The sequence below is a fragment of the Tachypleus tridentatus genome, chromosome 13 (assembly GCF_004210375.1).
Source record: "Tachypleus tridentatus isolate NWPU-2018 chromosome 13, ASM421037v1, whole genome shotgun sequence".
NCBI lineage: Eukaryota > Metazoa > Arthropoda > Merostomata > Xiphosura > Limulidae > Tachypleus > Tachypleus tridentatus.
Genome location: NC_134837.1, coordinates 117,484,615 through 117,498,377, shown reverse-complemented (window position 1 = coordinate 117,498,377; position 13,763 = coordinate 117,484,615). Strand labels below are relative to the sequence as shown.

General features: G+C 38.1%; 1 protein-coding gene across 1 annotated transcript in view; it reads right to left on the bottom strand.

Moving 5' to 3' along the window:
* LOC143239294 (inaD-like protein) overlaps positions 1 to 9,013 on the bottom strand; it is a 36,961-nt gene extending 27,948 nt beyond the window's left edge. Inside the window, exons 1-2 of the mRNA XM_076480223.1 lie at positions 8,875 to 9,013; positions 8,433 to 8,539 (exon numbers count right to left, since the gene is read on the bottom strand). Coding sequence (XP_076336338.1) covers positions 8,433 to 8,539; positions 8,875 to 8,953 — 186 coding nt within the window. The 5' untranslated portion in view covers positions 8,954 to 9,013. The remainder of the gene's footprint in view (positions 1 to 8,432; positions 8,540 to 8,874) is intronic.
* Between the last annotated feature and the right edge of the window lie 4,750 nt (positions 9,014 to 13,763).

Sequence of the window (13,763 nt, the reverse complement as noted above, 5' to 3'; positions counted from 1 at the left end):
ATGAATGTTTGTTCTTTACATCGAGGAAAACAGCGACTGGTTGGTCGGCTTATTTGGTGTTTTATGGCACAAAGCAGCTAGGCTATCTACGCCAAACATCTCGTAAAAAGTTAAAAATTAAAGTAAATTTAGTAAAATTCATAAAAGGAAATTAAGGTAAAACAAAACAAAGTTAAAAAAACATAAACAGCATAAAACCAATGTTTACATATAGTCTGCAACGTTAAGAGAAAAACTAAAGTAATACAAGGTGTAAAGGACTTTCTGTAGTATAACTGTAATAATCATAACTCACCAAGAAGACTAACAGTTAAGTATAAAAACCACCGTCAGTCACCTGAAGTTGGACTTTCCAGTCCTGGTTCCGAGTTATTTGACATTACGATCATTTTCTAATTTCAAATCGAATTAGATATACTTAAAAGGGAATCACATTAAAAAAGGTATAATGTATAAATTAAAAAACTTAAATAGCATTAAAAAGATTAATAGTCTTTAAAAAACTGAAAACATTTCCAAGGTGGACAGTGTTACCATCACCAATAACACTACCTGACGTTATGGACAAACCTTGGGATAGAACACGTTTAAAATGGTACTGTCGTTGAGAGTCTTAATGACGGCAAGACAGTAAAATGTGACTTATTGTGACCTGGGTGATACACAGACTACATACTAGTGCATCAGTTCCAGATAAAAGAAAACAATGAGTTAAAAAACTGACAAATGTGTAATCTAGTTAGAACAACTTTCTTTTTCCGATCCTTACGGAAGCAAGACAGACAAAGTCCAATATAGGGTTTTATTTGGAAAAGCTTGTTTTCGCGTTGCTCACTCCAAGTCGACTGCCAGCTGGCATGGAGCCGAGCCTTGAACACAGGATCATAGTCCGTGTATGGAACAGGCACAGTGGTGATAGTGCCAAAACAGACAAATTTAGCTGCAGTGTCGGCGAGCTCGTTCTCGCGAATACAAAGGTGGCCCGATATCCAGAAAAACTAGATTGAAGTAGATGTTAAAGAGAAATGGGCCAGTCGGTTTTGAATATCGGCAAGAACATGGTGAGAACTGACGTGAAGCGATACCGGGGGCAGTAGAGAACTGAGCGAGTCAGTATAAATGGTGCAGTTTGAGTACGGCTTAGCTTCTATGTGATCCAGGACAAGAGAAATGAAGTTGTAGAGAGGATTCTGCGTGCAACCACCGAACCACAACAAACTATGGCAGAGCTCACACAATCACCTGATTTCGAACCACCTGTATAAATAGGAATGGAAGGATGGTTCGAAAGATGTTTAGCAAATCACAGACAGTATTTCCAATAAGGAGTATCTGCTTTTTTTAGATGGTTTAAAGATATGTCAGATTTGGGGACTGTAAGAAGCCAGGGTGGAATGGGCTGACCAGTGGCTACAGCAATGCTATCCAAGGACAGACCCAATTCGTCCAACTGTGACTGGATACAAAGGCCAAAAGGAGCAATGGTAGACCGTCTGGTCTGAAAAAGCATGGCACACCGAGGAAGGAAAACACAACCCTAGGTGGGATGCTTTGGTAAGTGAGAGGAAGTTGTTCAGTGTTAGGATTAATCTTTATACTGAAAAAAGTGACACTCAAAACACAGCTCTGAGAAACTCCAAGTTTCTGTAGAAAAGAACGGAAAAGTGTCGTACCAACATGAACATGGAATCTCCTGTCCATTAAAAAAAATTAATAAAAATGGACAAATGTCCACATAACCCATATATATGGAGGTCTCGCAAAATGCCATACCTCCATGTTGTATCATAAGCCTTTTTAATGTCAAAGAATATTGATACAAGATGTTGTAGTTTGAGAAAGGTTTCTCTGATTGATATTTCAAGTCGAACCAGGTGGTCCACGGTGGAGTGCTGTCTTCGGAACCACACTGGGTGGTCGAGAGGAGGTAGTTTGATTCAAGGAACCAAACAAGACGAGCATTAACCATCCTTTCTAAGGTCTTACAGAGACAACTTGTCAATGCAATTGGACGGTTGTTTGAAGGAATCTTGGAATCCTTTCCAGGCTTAGAGAAAGTTACGACAATAACCTGACACTAGGCATCAGGAAAAATATTCTCCTGCTAGATCTGGTTAAAAACGATAAGAAGAATAGCATGAGAAGCAAGAGATAGATGGCGCAGCGTTTCATAGTGTATATCATCATGTCCAACTGATGTACTGCCAGACCGATAAAGGGCCAGTTTGAGTTCCATCAGTGTAAATGGATGATTATAGTCATAAAGACAATCAGCTCGAAAGAAAAGAGGTGATTGCTCTGCCCAAGTCTTGATGGCTAAGAAGGTGGAGGAAGAAGCAGAAGTGCTAGATACCTGGCAAAAACTTTCACTTAGAGTATCGGCGATGCTCCGGGTATCAGCTACTGCCTGGCCATCAGAGAGCGAGATCGAGAGGGGGACAGAATTATATTGCCCACTGACCTCTCGAATCTTGTCCCATATAACTTTGGAACTGGTGGTATAAGATATGCTGGTTGTGAAGTTAATCCAAGATTCCTTCTGGCTTTGACGTCTTATCCACCGAGCATGTGCGTGGGCCTGCTAGAAAGCGATACGGTTCGAGAGTGTGGGATTTCTACGGAAAGTATCCCAGGCCCGTTTTTGAGACTTCCGTGCCATGTGGCAGGCAGGATTCCACCACGGACGACGATGTCGATGTTTTAGGAATACATTGAGCAGCTGCTTGTATAATACAATCAGTTACTGCTTCCACACAGCCGTTTATTCATGGCTTACAGACGATGGCAGGATCAAGTTATGCGAGAGCAGTGAAAGAGGGCCAGTTTGCATGATCCAGCTTTCTCCGGGACACGCGGGTCGGGTGGCATCGACCACAGCCAGTTTCTCTCAAAATTATAGGAACATGATCACTGCCTCGTGGATTATTGTCAACCCTCCATTAAAACTGGGAGAATAGTGAAGGGGAGCAAACTGAGAGATCAATAGCAGTAAAGGACTGACTAGGTTCATGAAAATAAGTAGAAGTATTGAAAAGAGAAAGGTTGTGATCAGAGAGCATACGCTTATGGAGCGACCCCTCCTATCAATATCAGAACTTCCCAGAGGTGATGATGTCCATTAAAGTCCCCCAGGATTAAAAAGGGAGACGGTAACTGTTCAATGAGAGCATCAAGTTCTGATTGATCATATGTCTCTCCAGGCGACAGGTAGAGAGAACAAACAGTGATGGTATGACTCAAGGAAACACGACTGGCTATAGCCTCCAAGAGTGTGTGGAGTAGCAAAGACAGGGTGGGCACATGCTGATCAACCAGCAGTGCTACCCATCCATGCACTCATCCATCACACAGCCTTCATTTCTGTACAAAGAAAATCGCCGAAAGGTGACTGTATTAGCAGGCTTCAGAAATGTTTCCTGTAAGGAAAAACATATACAGGATGGTGGGAAGCAATCACTGTTTTGATGTCATCCAGATTAGAATGGACGTTTAGATCTTCGAGAAAGTGAATGAAAAACAGAACCTTCCCTGGGAGGTCTTCTAACCACGTACAGGAATCCACATCGATGGGAACAGCGACTGTGACATCGTTACAATTAAAATCATTGTGGTTAAATTTCATTAATGTTTTTCTCTGTTTACATGTCATTGTGTTTAAATACCATAGCAACCTGATGGAAACGACCTCATTTTTTCCCCAAACATTCTCCTGTACAGTTGGATAAGCTGTTTTGGTGAAAGTCGTCTGGAATGGAAGAAAGTTCCGTTATGACAGATAATAGCCAAAAAATGGGAATTTATTTATTTTAGAGCAAATCCACGTTGGATTATATGCTGTGTCCACCGGGGAGAATAAAGCCCCCCATTTCAGTCCACACAACAGGCTGATAACACAACATGACCACGTGGTGAAGGCACTTGACTCGCAATCTGAGGGTCGCGAGTTCGAACCTCCATTCCACCAAACATGCTTGTCCTTTCAACCGTGAGGGCGTTATAATGTACAGTCAATCCATATTCGTTGGTAAAAGAGTTGGCAGTGGGTGGCTACGACTAGCTTCTTTCCCTTTAGTCTTACATGACTAAATTAGGGACGGCTAGCGCAGATAGTCATCGTGTACCTTTGCGAGAAATTCAAAACAAACCAAGTAAACAAACCAAAATTTGATATTTTTGAACGCTTGAAATGAATTTTAATTTCTCAGATAATAATGGCCATGTTTATATTGTAGTGTCTATGTGTGCGTGTTTTATAACAAAGCCACAATGGGCTATCTGCTGAGTCCATCAAAAGAAATGGAACCCCTGATCTTAGCATCGTAAATCCGAAGACTTACTGCTGTACCAGAGGAGGACGTGTAGTGTATGCAGTATGATTAGAGATAGCTACAGGAATTTTTGGTTTGTTTACTGGGTTGTTGGTGATTATAGGGCTGCAAGTTATAATTACTATACAGATGTGTATTTATGTTAAAGTTAATGAGTGTGCCTTTGGAAAAATTCAGGAAAACAGTTATTTCGCTAACGATGGAGGTTCATTAAGTGATGTTACCATTTTCACTGCTCCCCACAAACAAGACAGTGATAAATCTAGATATGGAGAAATGTGTAGTTTTGTTCCATTATATAACTGCTGCCCTTTAACAAGCTTCGGGACTTTATTTTTCTACTAATTAAGGTTTATAATGAGAGACCAATATTGTAAGCAGCCTCTATCTAGGGAATTAATGTATGCATCCTCAGACGTTTATTTGGTGCGTACTAATTGGGAAAGCTGTACAGTGTTAGTGCCTATTTATGAATTTTATCCTCTCAACCCTGGGCCCGGCATGGTCAAGCGTGTTAAAGCGTTCGACTCGTAATCCGAGGTGCGCGGGTTCGAATCCCGGTCGCACCAGAGATGCTCGCCCTTTCAGCCGTGGGGGCGTTATAAATTTGCGGTCAATCCCACTATTCGTTTGTAAAAGAGTAGCCAAAGAGTTGGCGGTGGGTTTATGATGACTAGCTGCCTTCCCTCTAGTCTTACACTACTAAATTAGGGACGGCTATCAGAGATAGCCCTAGAGTAGCTTTGTGCGAAATTTAGCTATAAATAATTATATAGCGTAGTATTTTCTATTGACCTCTGTCTGGCAGCTTCAAATATGGGTACCATTACATTAAGCCTAGCATGGCCAGATGGTTAGGGCACTTGACCTGAAATCTGCAGAGACAGCTATAAAACATTTTGGCCCGGCATGGCCAAGCGTGTTAAGGCATTCGACTCGTAATCTGAGGGTCGCGAGTTCGCATCCCTTCTGCACCAAACGTGCTCGCCCTTTCAGCCGTGAAGTCGTTATAATGTGACGGTCAATCCCACTATTCGTTGGTAAATTGGCGGTGGGTGGTGATGACTAGCTGCCTTTCGTCTAGTCTTACATTGCTAAATTAGGGACGGCTAGCGCGGATAGCCCTTGCGCGAAATTCAAAAACAAAAAAAAAACAACTCTCAAGCCTCCAGTTATTATTGAAGTCAACTGCGTAGTATCGAAGATTTGAACCCAGTCTTTTACCGGACTTTGCTTCAATGTCTCCCACGTAGGTTATTCCTGCTTACAGATTGAAGAAGACACTTCCATTTTCAAGAGGCTATAAATTGAGTGTTTTCAGTATGAATGACGTCACATTTCAGGGGATGCACGAATCTGACAATGGCGTTGCCATAGTCACTTTTTTTTTCTGTTTCGTGCATTTGTCACGCTTCGCGCCTTTATTAGAAATAGTAATAAATCAATGATCAGCTTTAACATTTATCCACTCAACGGGAAGTCGGCGAGAGAAAAGGAGTGTTTTTGGTCCTAGATAAAAAGATTCCCATTTTCATTTGCAGCTATTTATTCTCGACTCTCGACTGCTTTAAAAGCAAGCGTTCCTGTTCGCTTAAAGTCAGGCTAACTGTTCTCTTATTCAAGCTAGCTTAACTACTCTCGCAGTGGAAACATTTCTTTATATTCTATTTGCAAACAACAAGTTCGAAAATAGCAAACCATCGCAATATGACTCGATGGAAGAAGTCACCCTAATAAATCAAAACCTCGTCATCCTTAGTTTAATGAACGCTGTGTATGACTTCTCTTATTGAATTTAAAAGTAATATAGTGAGGCTTAAAAATAAACACAACTATTATAATTTGATTTAACTGTTTGTACCTTGTCTCAAGTCTAGCGTAAAACTTGGTTTAGCTGATTATATGTAGAAACAGCACCAGAGTAAAACTTAGATCAGAATAAATAATTCTTTCACTTCCAGAGTTACAATTACTACCAAATGTATTTACCACAAAAAGCGTGACTTTAGCGAATGTACGTGCGAGTTAAGAATACTTTGCGGCATAATATGAGCTAGTGCAGGTACGAGTTAAGCCTACTTTGCGCTTCCTTATAGAGATGTAACATTTTCATTATCGTTACTCAACTAAACTTTTCAAACTTTGGTAACAAAAGCGTTTATACCTCATTAAAGTTAAACAAAATATTTCAATTTTCAAACGCAAATTATTTTTATTTTTTGAGATTAAGGTTTGGTTAGAGCAAACCTCTATTGGTCTATCTTCTCTGTCTATTGTGGGGAATGGAACCCCACATTTTAACGTCGTAAGCCCACAGGCTTGTTTTCTTGAAAGAGAAAAGAGATCTAAAACGCTACTATAATGAAGCTCTATGTATATGTTGAAGGACATTTGGCACTGCTTAGTAATTAGCGTACTCGCAATGTGAATCCAAAGATTTGTAGTTTGCAGCCCTTTGACGCAAATCACGCATGCGCACTTTGGGCTGTGAGTACACTGTAAGAGAAGTCAGACAAGAGTAGCTCAAAAGTTGACGGTGAACGTTGACGATTAGCTTCCTTCCCTCTAGTTTAAAAGTTTAAAATTAGTGTCGTAGCTGTGTGCGAAAATTGTGGAACAAATAAATGAAAGCTTCAGGAAAACTATCAAACTTTTAACATATTAAAAACAAATTTTCCTTTTTATTACCATAGTTAAAATCATCTTAATATGTGTTAAAGCGCAAAGCTCTCTGTCCATCCCAGAAAATCAAACTCATTATTTTAGCGTTCTGAGTCTGTATTTAACGCTAACCCTCTGAGGGATGTAAACTTATTGGAGAGGGTATAAATGTCTCGTACTCACACGTATTATTTTAAACCCATTTTATGCACAATTTTAATTTATATAAAAAATTCATTCTTTAAAATGAAGATGTAATGAAATATTTTTTTCTTGTAGGTGGTTGTTAATTGCTCTGATAATCCAATCCAAGTTCCGCTGAGGGTTTTAAAATCGCTCTCGTGATTTACGGGCGTCTCAATGTACCAGTCACGTTCCTTATTACTCCTACACTTCATCAAGGAGGGGAAACCGTGTCTGAACACGTGCAGTCCTAGACTCTCTGTTCCACCATGCCAAGTTTGGGAGGAGGGAGAGAGGGGTCAGGATCATTTCAGAATCCCGAAACCTAGTGTTTCAAATTAGCTATACGAATCAGAATGCACATGTGAGCTAAGCCTACTTTGCTGTATAACATTAGGTAGTGCACGTGGGAGTTAAGCCTACTTTGCTGTATAACATTAGGTAGTGCAAGTGAGAGCTAAGCCTATTTTGCTGTATAACATCAGATAGTGCACGTGGGACCAAAGCCTACTTAGTCAATCTTTCACTATCGTCGTCGGGACTTGGAAATTTTAAACGTGAGTTTAACCTATTCTCTCCTGCAGCCCTCGTTATAGGTTCTTGAGTGATATAATTACTAGAAAAGGATGAGAACTACTTTACTCTGACTTCTTTGAAGATCTTGTCTATGTAGGTAATTGTCGTAACACTGACGCAAAAATACACTATCACTTTGTTTGGTTGTATAGAGTTCTATATTTCCAGAACGTTCTTAGTGTTATTATACACATATTCTAAGTTAAAACGGTCTAAGAATTAAGTGACCTGTTGTGTTTGTTATATATGCACCACGAAGTGCTTAGGGTAATCATCATGTAATATACCGTATTTGTCAAGTTCACTTGAGTTATTTTTCTTCAATTATTCGCTAAGTAATTTAGTGTATGTAAGGGTCTGTCTGTTACCCTTTCAATATCTGCGTACTTGTACATGAAGTTGGAGGAAATTGCTCTAGCTATTTGTAAGCTTTAGTAAGTTTAAAAAATAAAGATGATCTAGATAATTTTTAGTCTGTGTAAGTTGTCCACATATCAAGTTTGGTTCTGCTAGCTTCAAAACTGTGGAAAGAGATCATGAACGAAACAAATAATTTGACACACAACGTGAATTACTATTTGATGGAACAACGCTCACGTGTTAACTACATAGTGACAAGATCCGTTCACAAGGTAAAGTGTCGTTTTCTTCAATTAACACAGCCACACCGAATAACGTACTTACTATATGCGTATCATTACCACCAGCTACACTGATGCCTAAATCCTTCTGCTTGTCTTTCTTTAGAACAATTGTAGTTTCGACAAAATCTTGAATGTTACTCAGTGGCCCTAGAAACAAAACAAAATAACACATCTGTACACTGAATACCCACAGGAGTTAAATTAAGAAAAAACTGTTTCTGATAATTTGAAAGATTTTTTTTTTACCGTAAAAGTTCCCTTTTTGTTGTAATAATCATGAAATAATTTGACAGCACTAGAATCAATTTTTCTATAACAACAGTGTTTCATTTCAGTTTGTATTAAACACGTTTTTAATACAGATATTCAATCTTTTATTACAGGATTTCAACTGACTAGCTGCTCATCTCTTTTCTGATGGTACTAAGTGGTGATAATCCTCGTTTCAATACATGTACGTGACGAAAACAAAAAAAACTCACCGCCACAAGTTGAATACTCTGGCGATATCGGACTGTCTGTGATTGTCGTGTTTTCCAAAGTGACACCTAACGGATCCATCTTGGAGAAGTGTCAGCCGGATCCGTGAAAGACTTTCTTTTGGCGTGGTTTTATATACTGACGTAACAACATCCGGTCTGTCAACCAACCATAAACGATATGCGTACGTTTTTCCTGGTAAGTATCACTTCGTGGTGAGAAGTGAGTGCGGTCCGCTAAGAAATGCTACATGAAATACACAACAAACCATTGGTATTTCTTTCTAATATAACCAATTTATTTTATTTTGTACGTAATATTTCGTATTTTTTAAATGTTTTGACAATTCATTTCTATCTAAGGGTTTCCTGAGTGATTATAATAAAAGGTCGTTTAGTGAAAAAAATATGAAAAAAAAAAAGATATTGTTAGTTAGACAAGCCGTGAGAAATTGTTACTGTGCGTAAATGAGTAAACGCCACGTACAGGGGAATGGGAAGAGGGGAAGTATACTTGATTATTTAATCACATCTTGGTTTTTGCTCGCATAAAATAATTATAGTTCAAATCCCTCGCACATATGGTTTATTGCGCATGTCTAATCGAGCCAGATGCTTAGAAACACAAAAGGTCAATATACTTTGTAATAATAGAAGATAAAAACAACAAAAACCAGACTCTAGTGAAAGTTTTAACGTGTTTAATTTTAGAAATTTTTCGGTATATGTGATGTTTAACGTATGAACAGTATAAAACGGAACATGTCATCTGATTTTGACTTGTGAACAATATAAAACGATTATCTATGTGGTTGTATACTTGTCTATTTCTTCATCATATCTCTGTAAGTACATGTATGTTTGTCCCCGTCATGTGTACATGTGTGCTGTTTATCTGTTTGTTTGTAAATCCAGTAGTCTATATTTCTCACATGTAATCAGAACTTGATTGTTATACGTTACTGCTCATAATCTAAAGTATGATTTATCCACTATGTCCACAATAACCATCTATCAAATATTTCCATCTATGGCTGACATGTTCATCGAGAACATGAACATTCCTAACGTTTCAGAAGTACATTTATGATATCTATATATATTAGCAGTGAAACGTCTCTTCTCTGACCATATTCTCAATTTTGAGATTGATATTTTTCTGAAACATGACAGTTTTATATATCAGAAATATCTTACTGAATTTCAGTAATAGTGGAACGATTAAATATAGCAGGTAACAATATATAATAAATCTTCATAAATTAACTTACTAACAGTTTTTCTACTGCTTTTGTTTGGGAATTTCGCACAATGCTACTCGAGGGCTATCTGTGCTAGCCATCCCTAATTTAGCAGTGTAAGACTAGAGGGAAGGCAGCTAGTCATCACCACCCACCGCCAACCGCCAACTCTTGGACTACTCCTTTACCAACGAATAGTGGGATTGACAGTTACATTATACACCCCCACGGCTGGAGGGCGAGCATGTTTAGCGCGACGCGGGCGCGAACCCGCGACCCTCGCATTACGAGTCGCACGCCTCACCCGCTTGGCCATGCCAGGCCTTTTCTACTGCTAGTAGACGAACAATATTTTGAAGTGATATATTGAACTGTGGTTAAAAATTCACTGATGAAGATTTAATTCCATATTTAATTAACATCTTTTTTCTTCGGCCTACAGATTTACCTTTAAACTTACAGTAGTGGGCAACTATACCATTAGAAACTAATTTAAGAAACTGAACAGAGATTGAATAATTGAATAATTATTGAATAATTTACGAATTATCTTCAATTTCTGTTTCTAGAAAGATATCTGCTCAGGGATAGAATTATCCCCTACGTCCCGCTCGCGAATTTGTTATAGAGATTTAATTATTAGAATGTTTATGGTTTTTTAATGTTTGCTAATTGGAGAATCTGGTAAGTATCTGTCACAGGACCTGGCAAACGTCCGGACGGAGCTGGCAAGGTGGAGGTCGAGGGTGGTGGAGGCAACTTTCATGATGTGAAGAAGTGCCCAGACAAGCCATCAATCCAACTGAACCTTTCACAGGATCGTAAAACCCAAATGAGCCGGTGAATTAGATGTGGAGAAACGGGAGAACCCGAGAAAACCCACTTTCACAAGACGGGCACCGAATATTCTACCTGTACTGTGAGCAGAACTGTAAGAGAAAAACATTAATATATTAGTATTAGTAATACTAATAATAACCCTTGAGTGTTTAGTGTGTTTTAATGGCTAGATATCCGTTGTAAGGTAATGTTGTTTTATATGGTGCAATTGTCTGATTGTTTTGTGTTGTTTTTTTTCTTGTAGTAGCTAAACATTAAGGTGGTTAGTCTTTCACTAACTGTTTCAGTGTTACGCATTTGGGTAGTCATAATAGCATTAAGCTAGCAGCCTTAGGGCTTTATTGTTTTTGTGTCTGGGTCTTATTTGTAAATTCTGTTTGAACAGTTAAATATTATTGGACATCCGTATTCTATTAGAGGGCGAATATATGCTGAGTAAAGTTTGATAAGTATTTGAGGTTTACATCCTTTATTTCTTTCCTGCAATGATGTTTAGATGGGCTATTCGTTTGCTTTATGATTCTGAAGTGTTTAGCCCATGTGAGGCGACTGTCAAAGATTATACAACGAAACTTGTCTCAGGGGCATATATTTTTATTTATTTAATATTGAATTTAATTTGACTTACAGTATTCTTAATGTTTGTTTAGGCAACACCGAAAAATGACATCTGCTGTTTTAAGTATATTTATAGCATTATGTAACACAAATTTTGTTCCTGGACAGTATGTATTATTTCTTAATTGTTTATGTTGTAAAAATACATAAAATGGCCATTTTTCTCTTCAAACTTTCCTTTCGTGACCTGGATAATGAAATTTAGAAATTAACCTATTTTCTATGTAAAAACGGGCAAATTTGCACATTTTCATTTACATAAGGCCTGAATAAAACAACATATGACTCAAGATTTACATGTATTTGAACTGAAGTTATACAAAAATGTTTAGAAGTGAGTAGTTTTTTTCGAGATTTGCGACTGCAATGTAAATCACTTTCACGTATCAGCCCCCAAATATTGTCTCCCATCATGTTTTCATTATACGCTCACAGGTCATAAAAGCAAAGTTTGAAGAGCAAAATAGGTCTTTTCCATTTACTTTAGGCATAAACAATTGAGAAATAATACTTTCTGCTCAGGAACAAGAAAAAGTAAAAATTTTGTTAAATAATGTAGTTACTCTCCAATCATTACACCACCTGATAATGTTATCCAAAGACTTCTGAACTCTAGTGGCAGCTATAAAGGGGCTTCGCGAGGCACTCCAAACAGCAATATCATTTGTATACTGTGAGAAGAATGTACATGTGGGTTAGGGAAGGATGTCTTGCTGACGAAGAGAATATATAATAGTGGAGAGATGTAGAACCCTTGTGGAACACTTGCAGAGATGTTTAAAGTTTTTGATATTGTGTGTTAATTTTAACGGCAGCTGTTCTGTCTGTAAGGAAATTGGATATCCATTTAAGAACTACATTGCTGGTTTTTATTTCGTGTAAACAATATCTGAGGGGATTGTGCCTCCCAGAATCGAATTCTTATCTTGGCATCTAGTAATACAGCGACGGTAGCTTGATTGTTATTAAAAGCTCTGTGGATAGATTATGTTAATCTCGTTAGGCGATCTCTTGTTTGTCTGTTTTTTCCGAGAAGAGTTCTGCATTGGTTATTAGGTTATTATTTTCGCAAAATAATAGTAGCCTGTTTTGTAACGATACGTTCGAAAAGGTTACCTAGGCAACTGAGGAGACTGATAGGTGTAGTTATCAAGCTTTGAATTTTTAGTAAGTTGTTGATTTAGACAGATTTAAGCATCGACAATTTTGAATTTGACCTGACTAGTTAGGATACTCATGTTCTCAAGGCATTCTAGAGTTATAAAGTAATTAGGTGAGACACATTATCTTTGTATGTTCTTACTTGAGCCAAACCATTTACCATATGTTGTTGAACATTATCCTAGGTACCAGTTTTTAGCCGGGAATGAATATGTGGTCGATTACTTGCTGTATCCAACGCGTGGAATAGAATCCTGCATATCGGTGTTGTTAGTCCTTAAACTTACTTCTCTCCAACCAGTTGACAACAGGAGATGTGTCACCATCCGTGTCTCTTTGTACCAACTAAGCCGGAGTTCAGCACCGGATCCTATGTGCTATCTCGTGATGTGACGTTCGGTCGACACGTTCTGGGACTGTTATTGGTTTAGTTTCGTGTTTTTGGTCTCTTCAAAAGAGGTCATTACGAGATTATAGCCTTGCTAAAGACTTATGTTGTTTATAATATTCATCTATTTCCGACTAATTAGAACTCTGGTGGAAGATCCAGACGAAAGGAAATTGTTGGCGTGATTTTCAAATAACATTTGAAATGTTCTATAATCATCCCGGAGATGAGAAGTGAGAGTGTAAATTATCTTTCGTTCTTTTGTATGTTTTGAACGAACTTCGCAGGAAATTACTGTTTCTTCAACTAAGACGGATAATGAGTTTGCGAGTTCTTCATTACAAAGCTTTAAACGTATAGACAAACAAATCGATGGATGGACGATTAAGAGAGAAAAAGCCGGTGCAAAGGTTTATATCAGGTTACTTACCACGTGCAGTTTGTTTTGTGGAAAATTAATAACTCATGTACAGCTTCGTATTTATAGCTAGTTTTAAAATAGCTATTGTTTCGTTGCTTTAAAAGATATAATAAACATGCACACACATTCTATCACAATTTTATATAAATAAATGTTTGAACCTCCCATTCCCAAAAAATAATGAAGCTCGTAATAAATAAACTTGATAACTAGGCAGATATTT